Genomic DNA, 24,296 nt, shown 5'->3' with positions numbered 1-24,296 from the left:
ATACTAGCGGATAGGTTAAACCTGTCAAATACTCTCAGAGCTTCACAAATGTGTCTTAGGGGTCCATTTGAGATGCTTCTACACCTGCATTGCTTGCTGTTTGGGGGTTTTAGGCTGGGTTTCTGTACAGCACTTTGTGACATCAGCTGATGTAAGAAGGGCTTTAGAAATACATTTGATTGATTGAGATTGGGCCCAAATGTTTCAACAACAAAACAAAAAAAATGCAAAATGCCTGAAAGACACTCACTCACCCAGTACCCAGGGAATGTCCCCACAGACAGATCTGGCTGGTCCTGCTGCGTGTCTTTACCCACTGGTACAGATAGAGGGCGTCAGAGGTCAACCCAACCTCACTGGGTTCCCCACTGGAATCTCCATAACCTGGGGGGGGGGGGGACAAGGTGACAAAGAAGCCCTTTGATCCATGATGTCACAATGGCTGCTTTCACCCTGGCTAGACAATATTTCCACTCTGCTACCATGACAACAAATCTGATGCAAAAAAATAAATATGTAAATGAATAAATATTAAATAAATATTAAATATTAAATATATTTACCTCTGAGAGCAACACTACGTTAACTACATGAAGTTCTATTTTCGAATGAATTAATGAATTCGTAAATGAATTAATGTTTATTTACATGTCAAATCGTCATACCATACATGATTATTTGACACATCTGAGTTTTTGTAACGGCCAGGGAAATATAACAATATATGTCCATATTCATTGTTATTTGTGCTTACCTCTGTAGTCCAGTGACAGTACATGATACCCTGCTGCACTTAGGATCTAGAAAATAGACAGGCTTGGTTAAGACATCCTTATTTGAACCCAATACTCCAAAATCCATTTTTTTCAGACTAGAACAACATACAGTACCTTCACAAGTTCCACTCTGTGGTTTATGGCCCTTTGGACATGACAGAACAGTTTGAGAGTTTAGAAACATAAAACAAAACAACAACAAAAAGATTTCCTTAATCTCGGGAACTAAGAATCAAACAAGTGACTACTGGGATGTATTCATCAGGCACAAAATGGAAGAAAACATACTGAAACAGGGAACCTGTTCTTATTATCCAAAAGGAACACTAATGTTCTATTTCCAAAACATTTTACCACGGTGTTCCCTAATGAACATGACCCCGATGATGTAATAATACCCACTGGACTTCATTAGGAGAGTCTACCAGGATGTGCATCCCAAATGGCCCCCTATTCCCTATATAGTGCATTACTTTTGACCAGGGCCCATACCTCCCTCACCCATAGGGCTCTGGTTAAATGTAGTGCACTATATAGGGAATAGGGTGCCATAGGGCTCTGGTCTAATGTAGTGCCCTATATAGGGAATAGGGTGCCATTGAGGATACACACAGGGTCTCTACCCCCAACACTAGACCCACCTGGAGCCCACGTTGCCGTGGAGATAGATGATAACAGGAGAACCATCTCCCAGAGTCTCACTGTACCACTCAGGGCCGGCCCCCTGGGCCTTCTCCCATTGGCTGTCGGGAACCGTATGCCTAAGAGACACAGACAGCGCAAACAAACAGTGCAGAGTGAAGTTACTTACTCAAGTTACTTTTTACACTTAAGTAACCACAACTTGATCCCAAAAACAGATTGTATTTGAAAATAACATTAATTTCATAGCTTGATTGCACTGAGACACGATCATATACACAATATATACAAAAGTATGTGGACACTCCTAAACATTTGGCCACATCCATTGCTGACAGGTGTATAAAATCGAGCACACAGCCATACTGTCCCCATAGACAAACATTGGCAGTACTGTAGAATGGCCTTGCTGAGGAGCTCAGTGACATTCGAAGTGGCACCGTCATAGGATGCCACCTTTCCAACGAGTCAGTTCATCCAATTTCTGCCCTGCTGGAGCTGCCTCGGTCAACTAATTGCTGTTGTTGTGAAGTGGAAATGTTTAGGAGCAACAACGGCTCAGCCGGGAAGTGGTAGGCCACACAAGCTCACAGAATGGGCCCGCCGGGTGCTGAAAGCACGTAATGAGTAAAAATTGCCTGTCCTCGGTTGCAACTCTCACTACTGAGTTCCAAACTGCCTCTGGAAAGTAAAAACAATGAGTTAACTTGCCTAAATATTCTGAAATAACTTTTTTTTTTTAGATAGAAAGAAAGAAAGAAAGAAAGAAAGGAAGGAAGGAAGGAAGGAAGAAAGGAAGAAAGGAAGGGAACTTCAAATGGACATGGTCTAATTGACTCAACAACCAAAAACACATATTGGAACTTCAAATGGAAAACATGGATATTTTAATTGTTTATCAAAATTAGCTGGCTAACTTCAAAAACACAATGATTGAAAAACAAAAAACAACAATGGGAGCCCCTATGGGCCCTGGTCAAAAGTAGTGCACTATGTAGGGAATAGGGTGCCATTTGGGGTCAAAAGTAGTGCACTATGTAGTGAATAGGGTGCCTATTTGAGACGTATCCACTGACTTACCATACACCCAGTGAGATCCCCTCCTCTGGACTGAGGTAGAAGTTTAGAGTGTGGTTCAGGGAGAGCTCTGCTGGACTGGCCAGGTCCACAAGGTACGGAATCCTTACTGATAACAGATTTCAAAACAAAATGGTCTTTATTCAGTTCCTACCTGTCTGATCATCCCGTGCAATAATACTACAGAACACACAGTAGTTTGCTATATATATATATATATATATACACAATCAATATGGTGTGCAGCATAGGCAGAGGCAATATTCAATGATGTAATTTCATATTTATTTTTTTACACCATGTTGATTTTCAAAAGGGTCAGACTGCACTACGTACACCGGTGAGAAAAGACAACATGGCCTAGTATCCATGGAAACAGGCAGAGAATGACAGGCAGAGAGATGTAGACGATACACTGCAGTAAGATCGCCTTCTTCAGAATGGATAACCCCGGAGAACTGTAAAGATAAGATAAGAAAACTTTACTTGGCGCTCTCTGGCTTTCATTCACCGAGACTTATGAGGTAAGAATGATGCCGTTGAAAATGGTGTGAACACGCAAGAGAGGTCTCATAACGGGACAAAACAATAGTAGCTTTTAGTGCCGTGCATTATAACAACTTTACAGTACGTTACACATCTATATACTCGTAGATTATACCCTGGTAGGCTATGACATGTTAGTTCACCAGACAGCTGTCTCTCTCTCTCTCTCTCTCTCTCTCTCTCTGCAATTGATCCTGGGGACAAGGTTAGCTATGACAACACTGAAACGAGTGAAAATACAGTCCTAGAAGCTGGCTTCTGAGCACGAAGGCTACAGTACTTACTACTGTGACCGTTCACGTGTAGCAGTTTCCAGTTTGCAGTATGACTTCTTATTTTCAGACCCAGGGGTTTCCTTGCTGTCCTTGGTCTTAGTTTCGTTTTCTGTATCAACTGTTTTACTCATTTTGAAGTGTAAACTAAAACTGCAGAGACCTTTACTGACAGAACTTGTCGGGAGAGCATGTAGGTTTACTTCCTGGTGACAGGCAGGATTGGGACATATGAGGTGAAGGGTTGTCTCTGTGTAATAGGAAGTTGATTGGCTCAAAAGGCTAATAAACGTCAACATGTTGATTAGGCTTCACACACACACACACACACACACACACACACACACACACACACACACACACACACACACACACACACACATACACACATACACACACACATACACACACACACACACACACACACATACACACACACACACACACACACACACACACACACACACACACACACACACACACACACACACACACACACACACACACACACACATTGGGATATGAGTTCTGTTTGACAACAGCAGGCCACAGAGGAGAGGGAAATCAAGAGACCTAATAATTATAGGTCAAATAAAGAGAATTACAGCTATTCGCTGTCCTTAACTTATATTACACTGTTTAGATTACACTCATGCCAAAAAACTTTAGCAATTTACTGTTTGATTAAGTTTTCAATGTTATGAAGGCATGTTTTATTTTAAATGTAGGCCTATTTAGGCTATTCAATTATTTGCAAAGTTTGGTATGTATCTATTTATTTTTTTAATCATAAAAAAATATGTCATGCCCTCGTTTCATATTAAACACATACTTCTAAACAGATAAATTGTTGCCTTCCTTGCCTGTGAAAAGGTTCGGGGGCGGCGCGCCAGTGACTGCATCCGTGCGACTCCAGAGCTTTTCAATGCGTCACCACCCCTTCCTCTCCGAGGAGCTTTTCAAAATCCTAAAGGAGAGATGCAGCTGACTCAGAAGGTATTTTAGCCGGCTGAACGAGAACAAAACCTTTTGACAACAGAAGTATAAAATATAGCATGTTACCTGGGTTACGCTAGCCTCAAATAAGGAGTTTAATCATTACGTTTCGGAAGGGTTTATTTGAGAGGAAATCAAAACCTTGTTTTTTTATGGAAGGACGGACGGTTCTGAAACTTCCGTAACGGTCTCTATAATTCAACCAGAGAAGAGTGGATAGGCAGCCTTCGACTCAGTGGAGTTTCTGTGGGTAAGTTGATAGCAATTGCAAAACAAAAATAAAATAAATAATAGTATGTCAACTTACCTGTATTGCATGTAGGCTATAATTATCACAAAAGGTTGATAAAGAGAAACAGTCTAGTTTAGCTTTTGTAGCCTGTCGAACCCCCCCCCCCCACTTCCACGACAATTCAACTTGTTCTTCATGCAGCGGCCCGATTCACTTTTTCTTTCTTCAAACACTTTTCTTTGCCTTGGCTGGACATTGACACACTCGGCCGTTGTTTTGTGACGAGGATGCTTTGACACAGTTCCATATTAACCCATTTGACAGAGCCTCCAGTAAAGTGCCACGTTACAATGCATTCCGTTTTACAATCACGTTGCTACAACTTAACAAGCAGAATAGCCTGCTTACTTGGTCGCAACATGTCGATGAAACGGAATCGGTGCAGGGGTTAATAGACTTGGAGTCCTTTGTCCCTAGCTCGCTGCCCAGGGAAGAGTAAAGTAGTCTTTAGATTTGTCAGATTAGTAATATTAGTGTTTGATAAATAGTATTTGCTTCATCCTGTAATTTCGTCTTTATTATGACAATCTTATATCGGTGAATGGTCATTGCCAATAAATACGTTTTCTTTTGTAAACATTCCCAGCACAGTTGAACATTCACGTGAAAGTGCTGTAAATCTATTAAACAAAATGTAATTTCTTACTTGAAAAAACAAACAAACCTGGGGATCATGACATTATGCATTGTACTGATTGATGGCTTGTTGCACCTGTTGCGATGATTGATGTACCTTTTCACTCAACAGACAGATGTTGTTTAATCAAGACTGCCTTGGTGGACTGTAAATCATTGACATTTAAATAATACTCGTAGACCCTTTTTTTAAATGAGATATATGGACATATTTCTACTTGGTTACATCGAAAACAATAGCACATGGTTAAAATACGTTTATGTGCACATTTTATAGACGGTCACAAATGGCACCCTTTGTATGTAGTGCACTACTTTTGACCAGAACCAAATGGACCCTTAGTCAAAAGTAGTGCACTATATAGGGAATGTGGTGCCATTTGGGACAATATTTTTATTGTCTGGCATGATGATTCGGAATCATCACAGGGATCTCTGGTAGTCAGTAGCTCAGTCAGTAGCTCAATCAGTAGGTCTACAGGGAGTGGGACGACCAAACACATGACGCAGCAGGTGTCCAGATTAACCTCGTCTTCTGATTCCCCTGCACCAGTCTGCTCTGCCTCGGTCCCGATTCTGTAACGACAGCCGTCAATCTACAGTCACAGTGACCCCCACTGTTGGGGTCAAGCCCCTTGGAGCTACAGGTCTATTTTACTTACAGCTTAGAGCCTTCTAGAAAAATATCAAATCACAACTTGTCGAGTCGGGGCGTCGTAGAGTATGAAGTGCTGATCTAGGATCAGTTTGACCTTTTTAGATCGGACAGATCCCTGATCAGCACTACTACTCTGGACTTGCTTTGTGGGATACGGGTCCTGGTCTTTGTCTTGTTTTCTTTTTACCGTGATCTTATGATGGTAGCTGACGAGCTGGGTAAGGGATTCGTGTGTGATCAGCTGGCCATGATGCTAAATCAGCAATCATGGTTCACTTGAATGAGATTAGCAGATGCAGAAAGGTAAAGAACACTTGACTTTGGATACGTCCCAAATTGCATCCTACGGGAACCCTGGTCAGAAGTAGTACGCTATATAGGGAATAGGATGCCGTTTGGGACGGGCCGTATGGTTTGGACAGCCCGTTGTCTTGAGTTGAACAGGGACTCTCAGTCTGATTGGAGGAGCTTGGAGGAGGAGGGGACTCCTGGCTAATGCTGGCGTCCATGAAGGACCGTGATGGCGTCACCATGACAACGGGCAGCTGGAAGTGGTGGGTGGTACCAAAGCTACTTATCTCTATCTGAGGTATCAGTATGTTTACGTACGTGTGCGTGTGTGTGGTGTAGGGATGGGGGTTTGAAATAAGTTCACTATTTGAATAGTATCGTTAAAAAATATATATAATAATAATTCCCTGAGAGGCTGGCGTTCTACAGCTGCGGAGGTGCCGGTGAGATGGATGCGAGCCGGGGGAGGCAGACAGAGAGAGACGCTACTCAGCTGCAGCCAAGACTAGCTAACTTATAGCAGCCACTATCTTATTTATCATCCCACATAACAGTGCCTGTGTTGACTGGCGTAGACTAGAGATGCTAGCTGTTCTATGCTTTTTTATTAATTAAATAATTTGTTCACCCCAGGCTAATAATGGGTACACTATGGTTAGGTTAATACTGGGTACACTATGGTTAGGTTAATAATGGGTACACTATGGTTAGGTTAATAATGGGTATACTATGGTTAGGTTAATAATGGGTATACTATAAGGTTAATAATGGGTTTACTATGGTTAGGTTAATAATGGGTACACTATGGTTAGGCTAATAATGGGTACACTATGGTTAGGTTAATAATGGGTACACTATGGTTAGGTTAATAATGGGTATACTATAAGGTTAATAATGGGTATACTATAAGGTTAATAATGGGTTTACTATGGTTAGGTTAATAATGGGTACACTATGGTTAGGTTAATAATGGGTATACTATGGTTAGGTTAATAATGGGTACACTATGGTTAGGTTAATAATGGGTATACTATGGTTAGGTTAATAATGGGTATACTATGGTTAGGTTAATACTGGGTATACTATAAGGCTAATAATGGGTATACTATGGTTAGGTTAATAATGGGTATACTATGGTTAGGTTAATAATGGGTACACTATGGTTAGGTTAATAATGGGTACACTATGGTTAGGTTAATAATGGGTATACTATAAGGTTAATAATGGGTACACTATGGTTAGGTTAATAATGGGTACACTATGGTTAGGTTAATAATGGGTATACTATAAGGTTAATAATGGGTACACTATGGTTAGGTTAATAATGGGTACACTATGGTTAGGTTAATAATGGGTACACTATGGTTAGGTTAATAATGGGTATACTATGGTTAGGTTAATAATGGGTATACTATGGTTAGGTTAATAATGGGTATACTATAAGGTTAATAATGGGTATACTATGGTTAGGTTAATAATGGGTATACTATGGTTAGGTTAATAATGGGTACACTATGGTTAGGTTAATAATGGGTACACTATGGTTAGGTTAATAATGGGTATACTATAAGGTTAATAATGGGTACACTATGGTTAGGTTAATAATGGGTACACTATGGTTAGGTTAATAATGGGTATACTATAAGGTTAATAATGGGTACACTATGGTTAGGTTAATAATGGGTACACTATGGTTAGGTTAATAATGGGTACACTATGGTTAGGTTAATAATGGGTACACTATGGTTAGGTTAATAATGGGTATACTATGGTTAGGTTAATAATGGGTATACTATAAGGTTAATAATGGGTACACTATGGTTAGGTTAATAATGGGTATACTATGGTTAGGTTAATAATGGGTACACTATGGTTAGGTTAATAATGGGTATACTATGGTTAGGTTAATAATGGGTATACTATGGTTAGGTTAATAATGGGTTTACTATGGTTAGGTTAATAATGGGTATACTATGGTTAGGTTAATAATGGGTACACTATGGTTAGGTTAATAATGGGTATACTATAAGGTTAATAATGGGTATACTATGGTTAGGTTAATAATGGGTACACTATGGTTAGGTTAATAATGGGTATACTATGGTTAGGTTAATAATGGGTATACTATAAGGTTAATAATGGGTATACTATGGTTAGGTTAATAATGGGTACACTATGGTTAGGTTAATAATGGGTATACTATAAGGTTAATAATGGGTACACTATGGTTAGGTTAATAATGGGTATACTATGGTTAGGTTAATAATGGGTATACTATGGTTAGGTTAATAATGGGTATACTATAAGGTTAATAATGGGTACACTATGGTTAGGTTAATAATGGGTACACTATGGTTAGGTTAATAATGGGTATACTATGGTTAGGTTAATAATGGGTACACTATGGTTAGGTTTAATAATGGGTTAATAACTATGGTTAGGTTAATAATGGGTACACTATGGTTAGGTTAATAATGGGTTTACTATGGTTAGGTTAATAATGGGTATACTATGGTTAGGTTAATAATGGGTACACTATGGTTAGGTTAATAATGGGTACACTATGGTTAGGTTAATAATGGGTATACTATGGTTAGGTTAATAATGGGTACACTATGGTTAGGTTAATAATGGGTACACTATGGTTAGGTTAATAATGGGTATACTATGGTTAGGTTAATAATGGGTATACTATGGTTAGGTTAATAATGGGTACACTATGGTTAGGTTAATAATGGGTATACTATAAGGTTAATAATGGGTACACTATGGTTAGGTTAATAATGGGTACACTATGGTAAGGTTAATAATGGGTTAATAATACTATGGTTAGGTTAATAATGGGTACACTATGGTTAGGTTAATAATGGGTATACTATAGGTTAATAATGGGTACACTATGGTTAGGTTAATAATGGGTACACTATGGTTAGGTTAATAATGGGTATACTATGGTTAGGTTAATAATGGGTACACTATGGTTAGGTTAATAATGGGTACACTATGGTTAGGTTAATAATGGGTATACTATAAGGTTAATAATGGGTACACTATGGTTAGGTTAATAATGGGTACACTATGGTAAGGTTAATAATGGGTATACTATGGTTAGGTTAATAATGGGTACACTATGGTTAGGTTAATAATGGGTATACTATGGTTAGGTTAATAATGGGTTTACTAAAGGTTAATAATGGGTACACTATGGTTAGGTTAATAATGGGTACTATGGTTAGGTTAATAATGGGTACTATGGTTAGGTTTAATAATGGGTTAATAACTATGGTTAGGTTAATAATGGGTACACTATGGTTAGGTTAATAATGGGTATACTACTATGGTTAGGTTAATACTATGGTTAGGTTAATAATGGGTATACTATGGTTAGGTTAATAATGGGTTAAAGGTTAATAATGGGTATACTATGGTTAGGTTAATAATGGGTATACTATGGTTAGGTTAATAATGGGTATACTATGGTTAGGTTAATAATGGGTATACTATGGTTAGGTTAATAATGGGTACTAAGGTTAATAATGGGTATACTATGGTTAGGTTAATAATGGGTATACTATGGTTAGGTTAATAATGGGTATACTATGGTTAGGTTAATAATGGGTATACTATGGTTAGGTTAATAATGGGTATACTATGGTTAGGTTAATAATGGGTACTATGGTTAGGTTAATAATGGGTATACTATGGTTAGGTTAATAATGGGTATACTATAAGGTTGGGTACACTATGGTTAGGTTAATAATGGGTATACTATGGTATACTATGGTTAGGTTAATAATGGGTACACTATGGTTAGGTTAATAATGGGTACACTATGGTTAGGTTAATAATGGGTACACTATGGTTAGGTTAATAATGGGTATACTATGGTTAGGTTAATAATGGGTTAATATACTATGGTTAGGTTAATAATGGGTATACTATGGTTAGGTTAATAATGGGTACACTATGGTTAGGTTAATAATGGGTACACTATGGTTAGGTTAATAATGGGTATACTATGGTTAGGTTAATAATGGGTATACTATGGTTAGGTTAATAATGGGTATACTATGGTTAGGTTAATAATGGGTATACTATGGTTAGGTTAATAATGGGTATACTATGGTTAGGTTAATAATGGGTACACTATGGTTAGGTTAATAATGGGTATACTATGGTTAGGTTAATAATGGGTATACACTATGGTTAGGTTAATAATGGGTATACTATGGTTAGGTTAATAATGGGTACACTATGGTTAGGTTAATAATGTTAGGTTAATAATGGGTATACTATGGTTAGGTTAATAATGGGTATACTATGGTTAGGTTAATAATGGGTATACTATGGTTAGGTTAATAATGGGTATACTATAAGGTTAAATGGGTACACTATGGTTAGGTTAATAAATACTATGGTTAGGTTAATAATGGGTATACTATGGTTAGGTTAATAATGGGTATACTATGGTTAGGTTAATAATGGGTACTATGGTTAGGTTAATAATGGGTATACTATGGTTAGGTTAATAATGGGTACACTATGGTTAGGTTAATAATGGGTATACTATAGGTTAATAATGGGTATACTATGGTTAGGTTAATAATGGGTATACTATGGTTAGGTTAATAATGGGTATACTATGGTTAGGTTAATAATGGGTATACTATGGTTAGGTTAATAATGGGTATACTATGGTTTAAGGTTAATAATGGGTATGGGTATACTATGGTTAGGTTAATAATGGGTACACTATGGTTAGGTTAATAATGGGTATACTATTAGGGTAGGTTAATAATGGTTAGGTTAATAATGGGTACACTATGGTTAGGTTAATAATGGGTACACTATGGTTAGGTTAATAATGGGTATACTATGGTTAGGTTAATAATGGGTATACTATGGTTAGGTTAATAATGGGTATACTATAAGGTTAATAATGGGTACACTATGGTTAGGTTAATAATGGGTATACTATGGTTAGGTTAATAATGGGTATACTAAAGGTTAATAATGGGTACACTATGGTTAGGTTAATAATGGGTATACTATGGTTAGGTTAATAATGGGTATACTATGGTTAGGTTAATAATGGGTATACTATGGTTAGGTTTAATAATGGGTTAATAATGGGTATACTATGGTTAGGTTAATAATGGGTACACTATGGTTAGGTTAATAATGGGTACACTATGGTTAGGTTAATAATGGGTATACTATGGTTAGGTTAATAATGGGTATACTATGGTTAGGTTAATAATGGGTATACTATGGTTAGGTTAATAACTATAATGGTTAGGTTAATAATACTATGGTTAGGTTAATAATGGGTATACTATGGTTAGGTTAATAATGGGTTATACTATAAGGTTAATAATGGGTACACTATGGTTAGGTTAATAATGGGTACACTATGGTTAGGTTAATAATGGGTATACTATAAGGTTAATAATGGGTATACTATGGTTAGGTTAATAATGGGTATACTATGGTTAGGTTAATAATGGGTATACTATGGTTAGGTTAATAATGGGTACACTATGGTTAGGTTAATAATGGGTATACTATGGTTAGGTTAATAATGGGTTAATATACTATGGTTATAATGGGTTAATAATGGGTATACTATGGTTAGGTTAATAATGGGTATACTTAGGTTAATAATGGGTATACTATGGTTAGGTTAATAATGGGTACACTATGGTTAGGTTAATAATGGGTATACTATGGTTAGGTATACTATGGTTAGGTTAATAATGGGTATACTATGGTTAGGTTAATAATGGGTATACTATGGTTAGGTTAATAATGGGTACACTATGGTTAGGTTAATAATGGGTACACTATGGTTAGGTTAATAATGGGTATACTATGGTTAGGTTAATAATGGGTATACTATGGTTAGGTTAATAATGGGTACACTATGGTTAGGTTAATAATGGGTATACTATGGTTAGGTTAATAATGGGTATACTATGGTTAGGTTAATAATGGGTACACTATGGTTAGGTTAATAATACTATGGGGTTAATAATACTATGGTTAGGTTAATAATGGGTACACTATGGTTAGGTTAATAATGGGTACACTATGGTTAGGTTAATAATGGGTATACTATAAGGTTAATAATGGGTATACTATGGTTAGGTTAATAATGGGTTATGGTTAGGTTAATAATGGGTATACTATGGTTAGGTTAATAATGGGTATACTATGGTTAGGTTAATAATGGGTATACTATGGTTAGGTTAATAATGGGTACACTATGGTTAGGTTAATAATGGGTATACTATGGTTAGGTTAATAATGGGTATACTATGGTTAGGTTAATAATGGGTATACTATGGTTAGGTTAATAATGGGTACTATGGTTAGGTTAATAATGGGTATACTATGGTTAGGTTAATAATGGTTAGGTTAATAATACTATGGTTAGGTTAATAATGGGTACACTATGGGTTAGGTTAATAATGGGTATACTATGGTTAGGTTAATAATGGGTATACTATGGTTAGGTTAATAATGGGTTAGGTTAATAATGGGTATACTATGGTTAGGTTAATAATGGGTACACTATGGTTAGGTTAATAATGGGTACACTATGGTTAGGTTAATAATGGGTATACTATGGTTAGGTTAATGGTTAGGTTAATAATGGGGGTAGGTTAATAATGGTATAGGTTAATAATGGGTATACTATGGTTAGGTTAATAATGGGTACACTATGGTTAGGTTATGGGTATAATGGGTGTTAGGTTAATAATGGGTATACTATGGTTAGGTTAATAATGGGTATACTATGGTTAGGTTAATAATGGGTATACTATGGTTAGGTTAATAATGGGTATACTATAGGTTAATAATGGTATACTATAAGGTTAATAATGGGTTAAGGTTAATAATGGGTACACTATGGTTAGGTTAATAATGGGTATACTATGGTTAGGTTAATAATGGGTATACTATGGTTAGGTTAATAATGGGTATACTATGGTTAGGTTAATAATGGGTATACTATGGTTAGGTTAATAATGGGTATACTATGGTTAGGTTAATAATGGGTATACTACTATGGTTAGGTTAATAATGGGTACACTATGGTTAGGTTAATAATGGGTATACTATAAGGTTAATAATGGGTATACTATGGTTAGGTTAATAATGGGTACACTATGGTTAGGTTAATAATGGGTACACTATGGTTAGGTTAATAATGGGTATACTATGGTTAGGTTAATAATGGGTATACTATGGTTAGGTTAATAATGGGTACACTATGGTTAGGTTAATAATGGGTATACTATAAGGTTAATAATGGGTATACTATGGTTAGGTTAATAATGGGTATACTATGGTTAGGTTAATAATGGGTATACTATGGTTAGGTTAATAATGGGTATACTGGTTGGTAATAATGGGTATTAATAATGGGTACACTATGGTTAGGTTAATAATGGGTATACTATGGTTAGGTTAATAATGGGTATACTATGGTTAGGTTAATAATGGGTATACTATGGTTAGGTTAATAATGGGTATACTATGGTTAGGTTAATAATGGGTATACTATAAGGTTAATAATGGGTACACTATGGTTAGGTTAATAATGGGTATACTATGGTTAGGTTAATAATGGGTATACTATGGTTAGGTTAATAATGGGTATAACTATGGTTAGGTTAATAATGGGGGTATACTATAAGGTTAATAATGGGTATGGTTAGGTTAATAATGGGTACTATAAGGTTAATAATGGGTACTATGGTTAGGTTAATAATGGGTATACTATAAGGTTAATAATGGGTATACTATGGTTAGGTTAATAATGGGTACACTATGGTTAGGTTAATAATGGGTATACTATGGTTAGGTTAATAATGGGTACACTATGGGTACACTATGGTTAATAATGGGTACACTATGGTTAGGTTAATAATGGGTATACTATAAGGTTAATAATGGGTATACTATGGTTAGGTTAATAATGGGTACTATGGTTAGGTTAATAATGGGTATACTATGGGTTAGGTTAATAATGGGTATACTATGGTTAGGTTTAATAATGGTTAATAATGGGTACTATGGTTAGGTTAATAATGGGTACACTATGGTTAGGTTAATAATGGGTACACTATGGTTAGGTTAATAATGGGTACACTATGGTTAGGTTAATAATGGGTATACTATGGTTAGGTTAATAATGGGTATACTATGGTTAGGTTAATAATGGGTATACTATGGTTAGGTTAATAATGGGTACACTATGGTTAGGTTAATAATGGGTACTATGGTTAGGTTAATAATGGGTATACTATGGTTAGGTTAATAATGGGTATATATAAGGTTAATAATGGGTATACTATGGTTAGGTTAATAATGGGTATACTATGGTTAGGTTAATAATGGGTATACTATGGTTAGGTTAATAATGGGTATATGGTAAGGTTAATAATGGGTACACTATGGTTAGGTTAATAATGGGTACACTATGGTTAGGTTAATAATGGGTATACTATGGTTAGGTTAATAATGGGTACACTATGGTTAGGTTAATAATGGGTACACTATGGTTAGGTTAATAATGGGTACACTATGGTTAGGTTAATAATGGGTTTACTATGGTTAGGTTAATAATGGGTACACTATGGTTAGGTTAATAATGGGTATACTATGGTTAGGTTAATAATGGGTACACTATGGTTAGGTTAATAATGGGTATACTATGGTTAGGTTAATAATGGGTATACTATGGTAAGGTTAATAATGGGTACACTATGGTTAGGTTAATAATGGGTACACTATGGTTAGGTTAATAATGGGTACACTATGGTTAGGTTAATAATGGGTATACTAAAGGTTAATAATGGGTACACTATGGTTAGGTTAATAATGGGTACACTATGGTTAGGTTAATAATGGGTACACTATGGTTAGGTTAATAATGGGTACACTATGGTTATGGGTAATATGGGTATAATGTTAGGTTAATAATGGGTACACTATGGTTAGGTTAATAATGGGTACACTATGGTTAGGTTAATAATGGGTATACTATAAGGTTAATAATGGGTATACTATGGTTAGGTTAATAATGGGTACACTATGGTTAGGTTAATAATGGGTACACTATGGTTAGGTTAATAATGGGTACACTATGGTTAGGTTAATAATGGGTATACTATGGTTAGGTTAATAATGGGTACACTATGGTTAGGTTAATAATAATAATGGGTATACTATGGTTAGGTTAATAATGGGTACACTATGGTTAGGTTAATAATGGGTATACTATGGTTAGGTTAATAATGGGTATACTATGGTTAGGTTAATAATGGGTATACTATGGTTAGGTTAATAATGGGTATACTATGGTTAGGTTAATAATGGGTATACTATGGTTAGGTTAATAATACTATGGTTAGGTTAATAATGGGTATACTAAAGGTTAATAATGGGTATACTATGGTTAGGTTAATAATAATGGGGTATACTATGGTTAGGTTAATAATGGGTATACTAAAGGTTAATAATGGGTACTAAAGGTTACTATGGTTAGGTTAATAATTGGTACACTATGGTTAGGTTAATAATGGGTACACTATGGTTAGGTTAATAATGGGTATACTATGGTTAGGTTAATAATGGGTACACTATGGTTAGGTTAATAATGGGTACACTATGGTTAGGTTAATAATGGGTACACTATGGTTAGGTTAATAATGGGTACACTATGGTTAGGTTAATAATGGGTACACTAAAGGTTAATAATGGGTATACTATGGTTAGGTTATTAATGGGTACACTAAAGGTTAATAATGGGTACACTATGGTTAGGTTAATAATGGGTACACTATGGTTAGGTTAATAATGGGTATACTATGGTTAGGTTAATAATGGGTATACTATGGTTAGGTTAATAATGGGTATACTATAAGGTTAATAATGGGTATACTATAAGGTTAATAATGGGTATACTATGGTTAGGTTAATAATGGGTACACTATGGTTAGGTTAATAATGGGTACACTATGGTTAGGTTAATAATGGGTACACTATGGTTAGGTTAATAATGGGTATACTATGTTAATGGGTTAGGTTAATAATGGGTATACTATGGTTAGGTTAATAATGGGTATACTATGGTTAGGTTAATAATGGGTATACTATGGTTAGGTTAATAATGGGTATACTATGGTTAGGTTAATAATGGGTATACTATGGTTAGGTTAATAATGGGTATACTATAAGGTTAATAATGGGTATACTATGGTTAGGTTAATAATGGGTATACTATAAGGTTAATAATGGGTACACTATGGTTAGGTTAATAATGGGTATACTATGGTTAGGTTAATAATGGGTATACTATAAGGTTAATAATGGGTATACTATGGTTAGGTTAATAATGGGTATACTATGGTTAGGTTAATAATGGGTTTACTATGGTTAGGTTAATAATGGGTTTGCTATGGTTAGGTTAATAATGGGTACACTAAAGGTTAATAATGGGTATACTATGGTTAGGTTAATAATGGGTATACTATGGTTAGGTTAATAATGGGTACACTATGGTTAGGTTAATAATGGGTATACTATAAGGTTAATAATGGGTACACTATGGTTAGGTTAATACTGGGTACACTATGGTTAGGTTAATAATGGGTATACTATAAGGTTAATAATGGGTATACTATGGTTAGGTTAATAATGGGTATACTATGGTTAGGTTAATAATGGGTACACTATGGTTAGGTTAATAATGGGTACACTATGGTTAGGTTAATAATGGGTACACTGTGGTACACTCTCGAATCCCCCAACCAACCAGGGACAGTCTAACCATGTCTCTCTCGAATCCCCCAACGAGCCAGGGACAGTATAACCATGTCTCTCTCGAATCCCCCAATGAACCAGCCTGGGACAGTCTGACCATGTCTCTCTCGAATCCCCCAACGAGCCTGGGACAGTCTAACCATGTCTTTCTCGAATCCCCCAACGAACCAGGGACAGTCTAACCATGTCTTTCTCGAATCCCCCAACGAACCAGGGACAGTCTAACCATGTCTCTCTCGAATCCCCAACGAACCAGGGACAGTCTAACCATGTCTCTCTCGAATCCCCAACGAGTCTCTGTTGTTGATCTTGTCACTAGCCATTAGCACAAGTAGCAAAAGTTATCGAAATTGTTAAAACGATTCTAATACAGTTGAAGTCAGAAGTTTACATACACTTAGGTTGGAGTCATTAAAACTTGTTTTTCAACCACTCCACAAATTTCTTGTTAACAAACTATAGTTTTGGCAAGTCGGTTAGGACATCTATGTTGTGCATGACACAAGTCATTTTTCCAAAAATTGTTTACAGACAGATTATTTCACTTATGATTCACTGCATCACAATTCCAGTGGGTCAGACGTCTACATACACTAAGCTGACTGTGCCTTTAAACAGCTGGGAAAATTCCAGAATATGATGTCATGGCTTTAGAAGCTTCTGATAGGCTAATTGACATCATTTGAGTCAATTGGAGGTGTACCTGTGGATGAATTTCAAGGCCTACCTTCAAACTCAGTGCCTCTTTGCTTGACATCATGAGAAAATCAAAAGAAATCAGCCAAGACCTCAGAATATTATTTGTGGACCTCCACAAGTCTGGTTCATTATTGGGAGCAATTTCCAAACGCCTGAAGGTACCACATTCATCTGTACAAACAATAGTACGCAAGTATAAACACCATGGGACCACGCAGCCGTCATACCGCTCAGGAAGGAGACGCGTTCTGTCTCCTGGAGATGAATGTACTTTGGTGCGAAAAGTGCAAATCATTCCCAGAACAACAGCAATGGACATTGTGAAGATGCTGGAGGAATCAGGTACAATAGTATCTATATCCACAGTCAAACGAGTCCTATATCGACATAACCTGAAAGGCCGCTCAGCAAGGAAGAAGCCACTGCTCCAAAACTACCATAAAAAGCCAGACTACGGTTTGCAGCTGCACATGGGGACAAAGATCGTACTTTTTGGAGAAATGTCCTCTGGTCTGATGAAACAAAAATAGAACTGTTTGGCCATAATGACCATTGTCATGTTTGGAGGAAAAAGGGGGAGGCTTGCAAGCCGAAGAACACCATCCCAACCGTGAAGCACGGGGTGGCAGCATCATGTTGTGGGGGTGCTTTGCTGCAGGAGGGACTGGTGCACTTCACAAAATAGATGGCATCATGAGGTAGGAAAAGTATGTGAATATATTGAAGCAACATCTCAAGACATCAGTCAGGAAGTTAAAGCTTGGTCGCAAATGGGTCTTCCAAATGGACAATGACCTCAAGCATATTTCTAAAGCTGTGGCAAAATGGCTTAAGGACAACAAAGTCAAGGTATTGGACTGGCCATCACAAAGCCCTGACCTCAATCATATAGAAAATGTGTGTGTGAGCAAGGAGGCCTACAAACCTGACTCAGTTACACCAGCTCTGTCAGGAGAAATGGGCCAAAATTCACCCAACTTATTTTGGGAGGCTTGTGGAAGGCTACCCGAAACGTTTGACGCAAGTTAAACAATTTTAAAGCAATGCTACCAAATACTAATTGAGTGTATGTAAACTTCTGACCCACTGGGGTGGATGAAAGAAATAAAAGCTGAAATAAATAATTCTCTCTACTATTATTCTGACACTTACATTCTTTTTTTGTGTGTGTTTTTTTTGTTGAATTTTTTACCCCTTTTTCTCCCCAATTTCGTGGTGTCCAATTGTTGTTAGCAGCTACTATCTTGTCTCATAGCTACAACTGCCGTATGGGCTCGGTTGAAAGGTTGACTAAGGTTGAAAGTCATGCTTCCTCCGAAACACAACCCAACCAAGCCGCACTTCTTAACACAGCGCGCATCCCAACCCGGAAGCCAGCCGCACCAATGTGTCGGAGGAAACACCGTGCACCTGGCAACCTTGGTTGGTGCACACTGCACCCAGCCCGCCACAGGAGTCGCTGGTGCGCGATGAGACAAGGACAATCCCTCCCTAACCTGCGTCACCCCACAGACCCGGCCTGGGCGCAAACCCAGGGTCTCTGGTGGCACAGCTGGTGCTGCAGTACAGTACTAGCCCCTCCCTCTGTCTGACCCCTCCTCCACCATACAGTACTAGCCCCTCCCTCTGTCTGACCCCTCCTCCACCATACAGTACTAGCCCCTCCCTCTGTCTGACCCCTCCTCCACCATACAGTACTAGCCCCTCCCTCTGTCTGACCCCTCCTCCACCATACAGTACTATCCCCTCCCTCTCTCTGTCTCCTCCTCCACCATACAGTACTAGCCCCTCCCTCTGTCTGACCCCTCCTCTACCATACAGTACTAGCCCCTCCCTCTGTCTGACCCCTCCTCCACCATACAGTACTAGCCCCTCCCTCTGTCTGAACCCTCCTCCACCATACAGTACTAGCCCCTCCCTCTGTCTGACCCCTCCTCCACCATACAGTACTAGCCCCTCCCTCTGTCTGACCCCTCCTCCACCATACAGTACTAGCCCCTCCCTCTGTCTGACCCCTCCTCCACCATACAGTACTAGCCCCTCCCTCTGTCTGACCCCTCCTCCACCATACAGTACTAGCCCCTTCCTCTCTCTGTTGTCTCATAGCCCTTAACCACTGCGCCACCCGGGAGGACGCATTTCACATTCTTCAAATAAAGCGGTGATCCTAACTGACCTAAAACAGGGAATCTTTACTAGGATTAAATGTCAGGAATTATGAAAAACTGAGTTTAAATGTAGTTGGCTAAAATGTATGTAAGCTTCCGACTTCAACTGTATATGCGACAATGGATGGATTTGTCCATCAGATGTTGACTGAAATAAATCTTTCATTTTTATTTATTTTTTAAATATAGTTTTTTTTTTTTTTAAATCTTACAATGTACTCACCTGCTCTGTCTACCCTACTTGCACTCACCTGCTCTGTCTACCCTACCTGCACTCACCTGCTTTGTCTACCCTACTTGCACTCACCTGCTCTGTCTACCATGCCTGCACTCACCTGCACTGTCTACCCTACTTGCACTCACCTGCTCTGTCTACCATGCCTGCACTCACCTGCTCTGTCTATCCTACTTGCACTCACCTGCTCTGTCTACCATGCCTGCACTCACCTGCACTGTCTAACCTCCTGCACTCACCTTCTCTGTCTACCCTACCTGCACTGTCTACTCTACCTGAACTCACCTGCACTGTCAACCCTACCTGCACTGTCTACCCTACCTGAACTCACCTGCTCTGTCTACCCTACCTAAACTCTCCTGCTCTGTCTACCCTACCTGATCTCACCTGCTCTGTCTACCCTACCTGAACTCACCTGCTCTGTCCACCCTACCTGCACTGTCTACCCTACCTGCACTCACCTGCTCTGTCTACCCTACCTGCACTCACCTGCTCTGTCTACCCTACTTGCACTCACCTGCTCTGTCTACCCTACCTGCACTGTCTAACCTCCTGCACCCACCTTATCTGTCTACCCTACCTGCACTGTCTACCCTACCTGAACTCACCTGCACTGTCGACCCTACCTGAACTCACCTGCTCTGTCTACCCTACCTGAACTCACCTGCTCTGTCTACCCTACCTGAACTCACCTGCTCTGTCTACACTACCTGAATTCACCTGCTCTGTCTACCCTACCTGAATTCACCTGCTCTGTCTACCCTACCTGCACTCACCTGCTCTGTCTACCCTACCTGCACTCACCTGCTCTGTCTACCCTACCTGCACTCACCTGCTCTGTCTACCCTACCTGCACTGTCTACCCTACCTGAACTCAGCTGCACTGTCGACCCTACCTGCACTGTCTACCCTACCTGAACTCACCTGCTCTGTCTACCCTACCTGATCTCACCTGCTCTGTCTACCCTACCTGAACTCACCTGCTCTGTCTACCCTACTTGCACTCACCTGCTCTGTCTACCCTACCTGCACTGTCTAACCTCCTGCACCCACCTTATCTGTCTACCCTACCTGCACTGTCTACCCTACCTGCACTCACCTGCTCTGTCTACCCTACCTGCACTCACCTTCTCTGTCTACCCTACCTGCACTCACCTGCTCTGTCTACCCTACCTTAATCCACCTGCTCTGTCTACCCTACCTGCACTCACCTGCTCTGTCTACCCTACCTGAATTAACCTGCTCTGTCTACCCTACCTACACTCACCTGCTCTGTCTACCCTACCTGAATTCACCTGCTCTGTCTATCCTACCTGCACTCACCTGCTCTGTCTACCCTACCTGCACTCACCTGCTCTGTCTACCCTACCTGAACTCACCTGCTCTGTCTACCCTACCTGCTCTGTCTACCCTACTTGCTCTGTCTACCCTACTTGCTCTGTCTACCCTACCTGCTCTGTCTACCCTACCTAAACTCACCTACTCTGTCTACCCTACCTGAACTCACCTGCTCTGTCTACCCTACCTGCACTCATCTGCTCTGTCTACCCTACCTGAATTCACCTGCTCTGTCTACCCTACCTGCACTCATCTGCTCTGTCTACCCTACCTGAATTCACCTGCTCTGTCTACCCTACCTGAATTCACTTTCTCTGTCTACCCTACCTGCACTCATCTGCTCTGTCTACCCTACCTGACCTCCTCTGTCTACCCTACCTGCACTCACCCGCTCTGTCTACCCTACCTGCACTCACCTGCTCTGTCTACCCTACCTGCACTCACCTGCTCTGTCTACCCTACCTGCACTCACCTGCTCTGTCTACCCTACCTGAATTCACCTTCTCTGTCTACCCTACCTAAACTCACCTGCTCTGTCTACCCTACCTGAATTCACCTGCTCTGTCTACCCTACCTGCACTCATCTGCTCTGTCTACGCTACCTGAATTCACCTGCTCTGTCTACCCTACCTGAATTCACCTGCTCTGTCTACCCTACCTGCACTCATCTGCTCTGTCTACCCTACCTGCACTCACCTGCTCTGTCTACCCTACCTGCACTCACCTGCTCTGTCTACCCTACCTGCACTCACCTGCTCTGTCTACCCTACCTGCACTCATCTGCTCTGTCTACCCTACCTGAATTCACCTGCTCTGTCTACCCTACCTGAATTCACCTGCTCTGTCTACCCTACCTGCACTCACCTGCTCTGTCTACCCTACCTGCACTCACCTGCTCTGTCTACCCTACCTGCACTCACCTGCTCTGTCTACCCTACCTGCACTCACCTGCTCTGTCTACCCTACCTGCACTCACCTGCTCTGTCTACCCTACCTGAATTCACCTGCTTTGTCTACCCTACCTGAACTCACCTGCTCTGTCTACCCTACCTGAATTCACCTGCTCTGTCTACCCTACCTGCACTCATCTGCTCTGTCTACCCTACCTGAATTCACCTGCTCTGTCTACCCTACCTGAACTCACCTTCTCTGTCTACCCTACCTAAACTCACCTGCTCTGTCTACCCTACCTGAATTCACCTGCTCTGTCTACCCTACCTGCACTCATCTGCTCTGTCTACCCTACCTGAATTCACCTGCTCTGTCTACCCTACCTGAATTCACCTGCTCTGTCTAACCTACCTGCACTCATCTGCTCTGTCTACCCTACCTGACCTCCTCTGTCTACCCTACCTGCACTCACCTGCTCTGTCTACCCTACCTGCACTCACCTGCTCTGTCTACCCTACCTGCACTCATCTGCTCTGTCTACCCTACCTGAATTCACCTGCTCTGTCTACCCTACCTGAATTCACCTGCTCTGTCTACCCTACCTGCACTCATCTGCTCTGTCTACCCTACCTGACCTCCTCTGTCTACCCTACCTGCACTCACCTGCTCTGTCTACCCTACCTGCACTCACCTGCTCTGTCTACCCTACCTGCACTCACCTGCTCTGTCTACCCTACCTGCACTGTCTACCCTACCTGAACTCAGCTGCACTGTCGACCCTACCTGCACTGTCTACCCTACCTGAACTCACCTGCTCTGTCTACCCTACCTGATCTCACCTGCTCTGTCTACCCTACCTGAACTCACCTGCTCTGTCCACCCTACCTGCACAGTCTACCCTACCTGCACTCACCTGCTCTGTCTACCCTACCTGCACTCACCTGCTCTGTCTACCCTACTTGCACTCACCTGCTCTGTCTACCCTACCTGCACTGTCTAACCTCCTGCACCCACCTTATCTGTCTACCCTACCTGCACTGTCTACCCTACCTGCACTCACCTGCTCTGTCTACCCTACCTGCACTCACCTTCTCTGTCTACCCTACCTGCACTCACCTGCTCTGTCTACCCTACCTGCACTCACCTGCTCTGTCTACCCTACCTGAATTAACCTGCTCTGTCTACCCTACCTACACTCACCTGCTCTGTCTACCCTACCTGAATTCACCTGCTCTGTCTATCCTACCTGCACTCACCTGCTCTGTCTACCCTACCTGCACTCACCTGCTCTGTCTACCCTACCTGAACTCACCTGCTCTGTCTACCCTACCTGCTCTGTCTACCCTACTTGCTCTGTCTACCCTACTTGCTCTGTCTACCCTACCTGCTCTGTCTACCCTACCTAAACTCACCTACTCTGTCTACCCTACCTGAACTCACCTGCTCTGTCTACCCTACCTGCACTCATCTGCTCTGTCTACCCTACCTGAATTCACCTGCTCTGTCTACCCTACCTGCACTCATCTGCTCTGTCTACCCTACCTGAATTCACCTGCTCTGTCTACCCTACCTGAATTCACTTGCTCTGTCTACCCTACCTGCACTCATCTGCTCTGTCTACCCTACCTGACCTCCTCTGTCTACCCTACCTGCACTCACCCGCTCTGTCTACCCTACCTGCACTCACCTGCTCTGTCTACCCTACCTGCACTCACCTGCTCTGTCTACCCTACCTGCACTCACCTGCTCTGTCTACCCTACCTGAATTCACCTTCTCTGTCTACCCTACCTAAACTCACCTGCTCTGTCTACCCTACCTGAATTCACCTGCTCTGTCTACCCTACCTGCACTCATCTGCTACCTGTCTACCTACCTGAATTCACCTGCTCTGTCTACCCTACCTGAATTCACCTGCTCTGTCTACCCTACCTGCACTCATCTGCTC

General features: G+C 40.2%; 1 protein-coding gene across 2 annotated transcripts in view; it reads right to left on the bottom strand.

The window, feature by feature from the left end:
- LOC135508538 (lysophosphatidylserine lipase ABHD12-like) overlaps positions 1-3,543 on the bottom strand; it is a 52,522-nt gene extending 48,979 nt beyond the window's left edge. For both annotated transcript variants that reach the window (XM_064928791.1, XM_064928792.1), the window contains exons 1-7: positions 3,326-3,543; positions 2,832-2,953; positions 2,499-2,604; positions 1,418-1,537; positions 891-921; positions 755-800; positions 255-384 (exon numbers count right to left, since the gene is read on the bottom strand). In XM_064928791.1, the coding sequence (XP_064784863.1) occupies positions 255-384; positions 755-800; positions 891-921; positions 1,418-1,537; positions 2,499-2,604; positions 2,832-2,953; positions 3,326-3,447 (677 nt within the window). In that variant the 5' untranslated portion in view covers positions 3,448-3,543. The remainder of the gene's footprint in view (positions 1-254; positions 385-754; positions 801-890; positions 922-1,417; positions 1,538-2,498; positions 2,605-2,831; positions 2,954-3,325) is intronic.
- Between the last annotated feature and the right edge of the window lie 20,753 nt (positions 3,544-24,296).

Source organism: Oncorhynchus masou, chromosome 21, assembly GCF_036934945.1.
Source record: "Oncorhynchus masou masou isolate Uvic2021 chromosome 21, UVic_Omas_1.1, whole genome shotgun sequence".
In the NCBI taxonomy this organism is placed as follows: domain Eukaryota; kingdom Metazoa; phylum Chordata; class Actinopteri; order Salmoniformes; family Salmonidae; genus Oncorhynchus; species Oncorhynchus masou.
The sequence above is the reverse complement of the archived record's forward strand: the minus strand, read 5'-3'. Positions and strand labels throughout refer to the sequence as shown.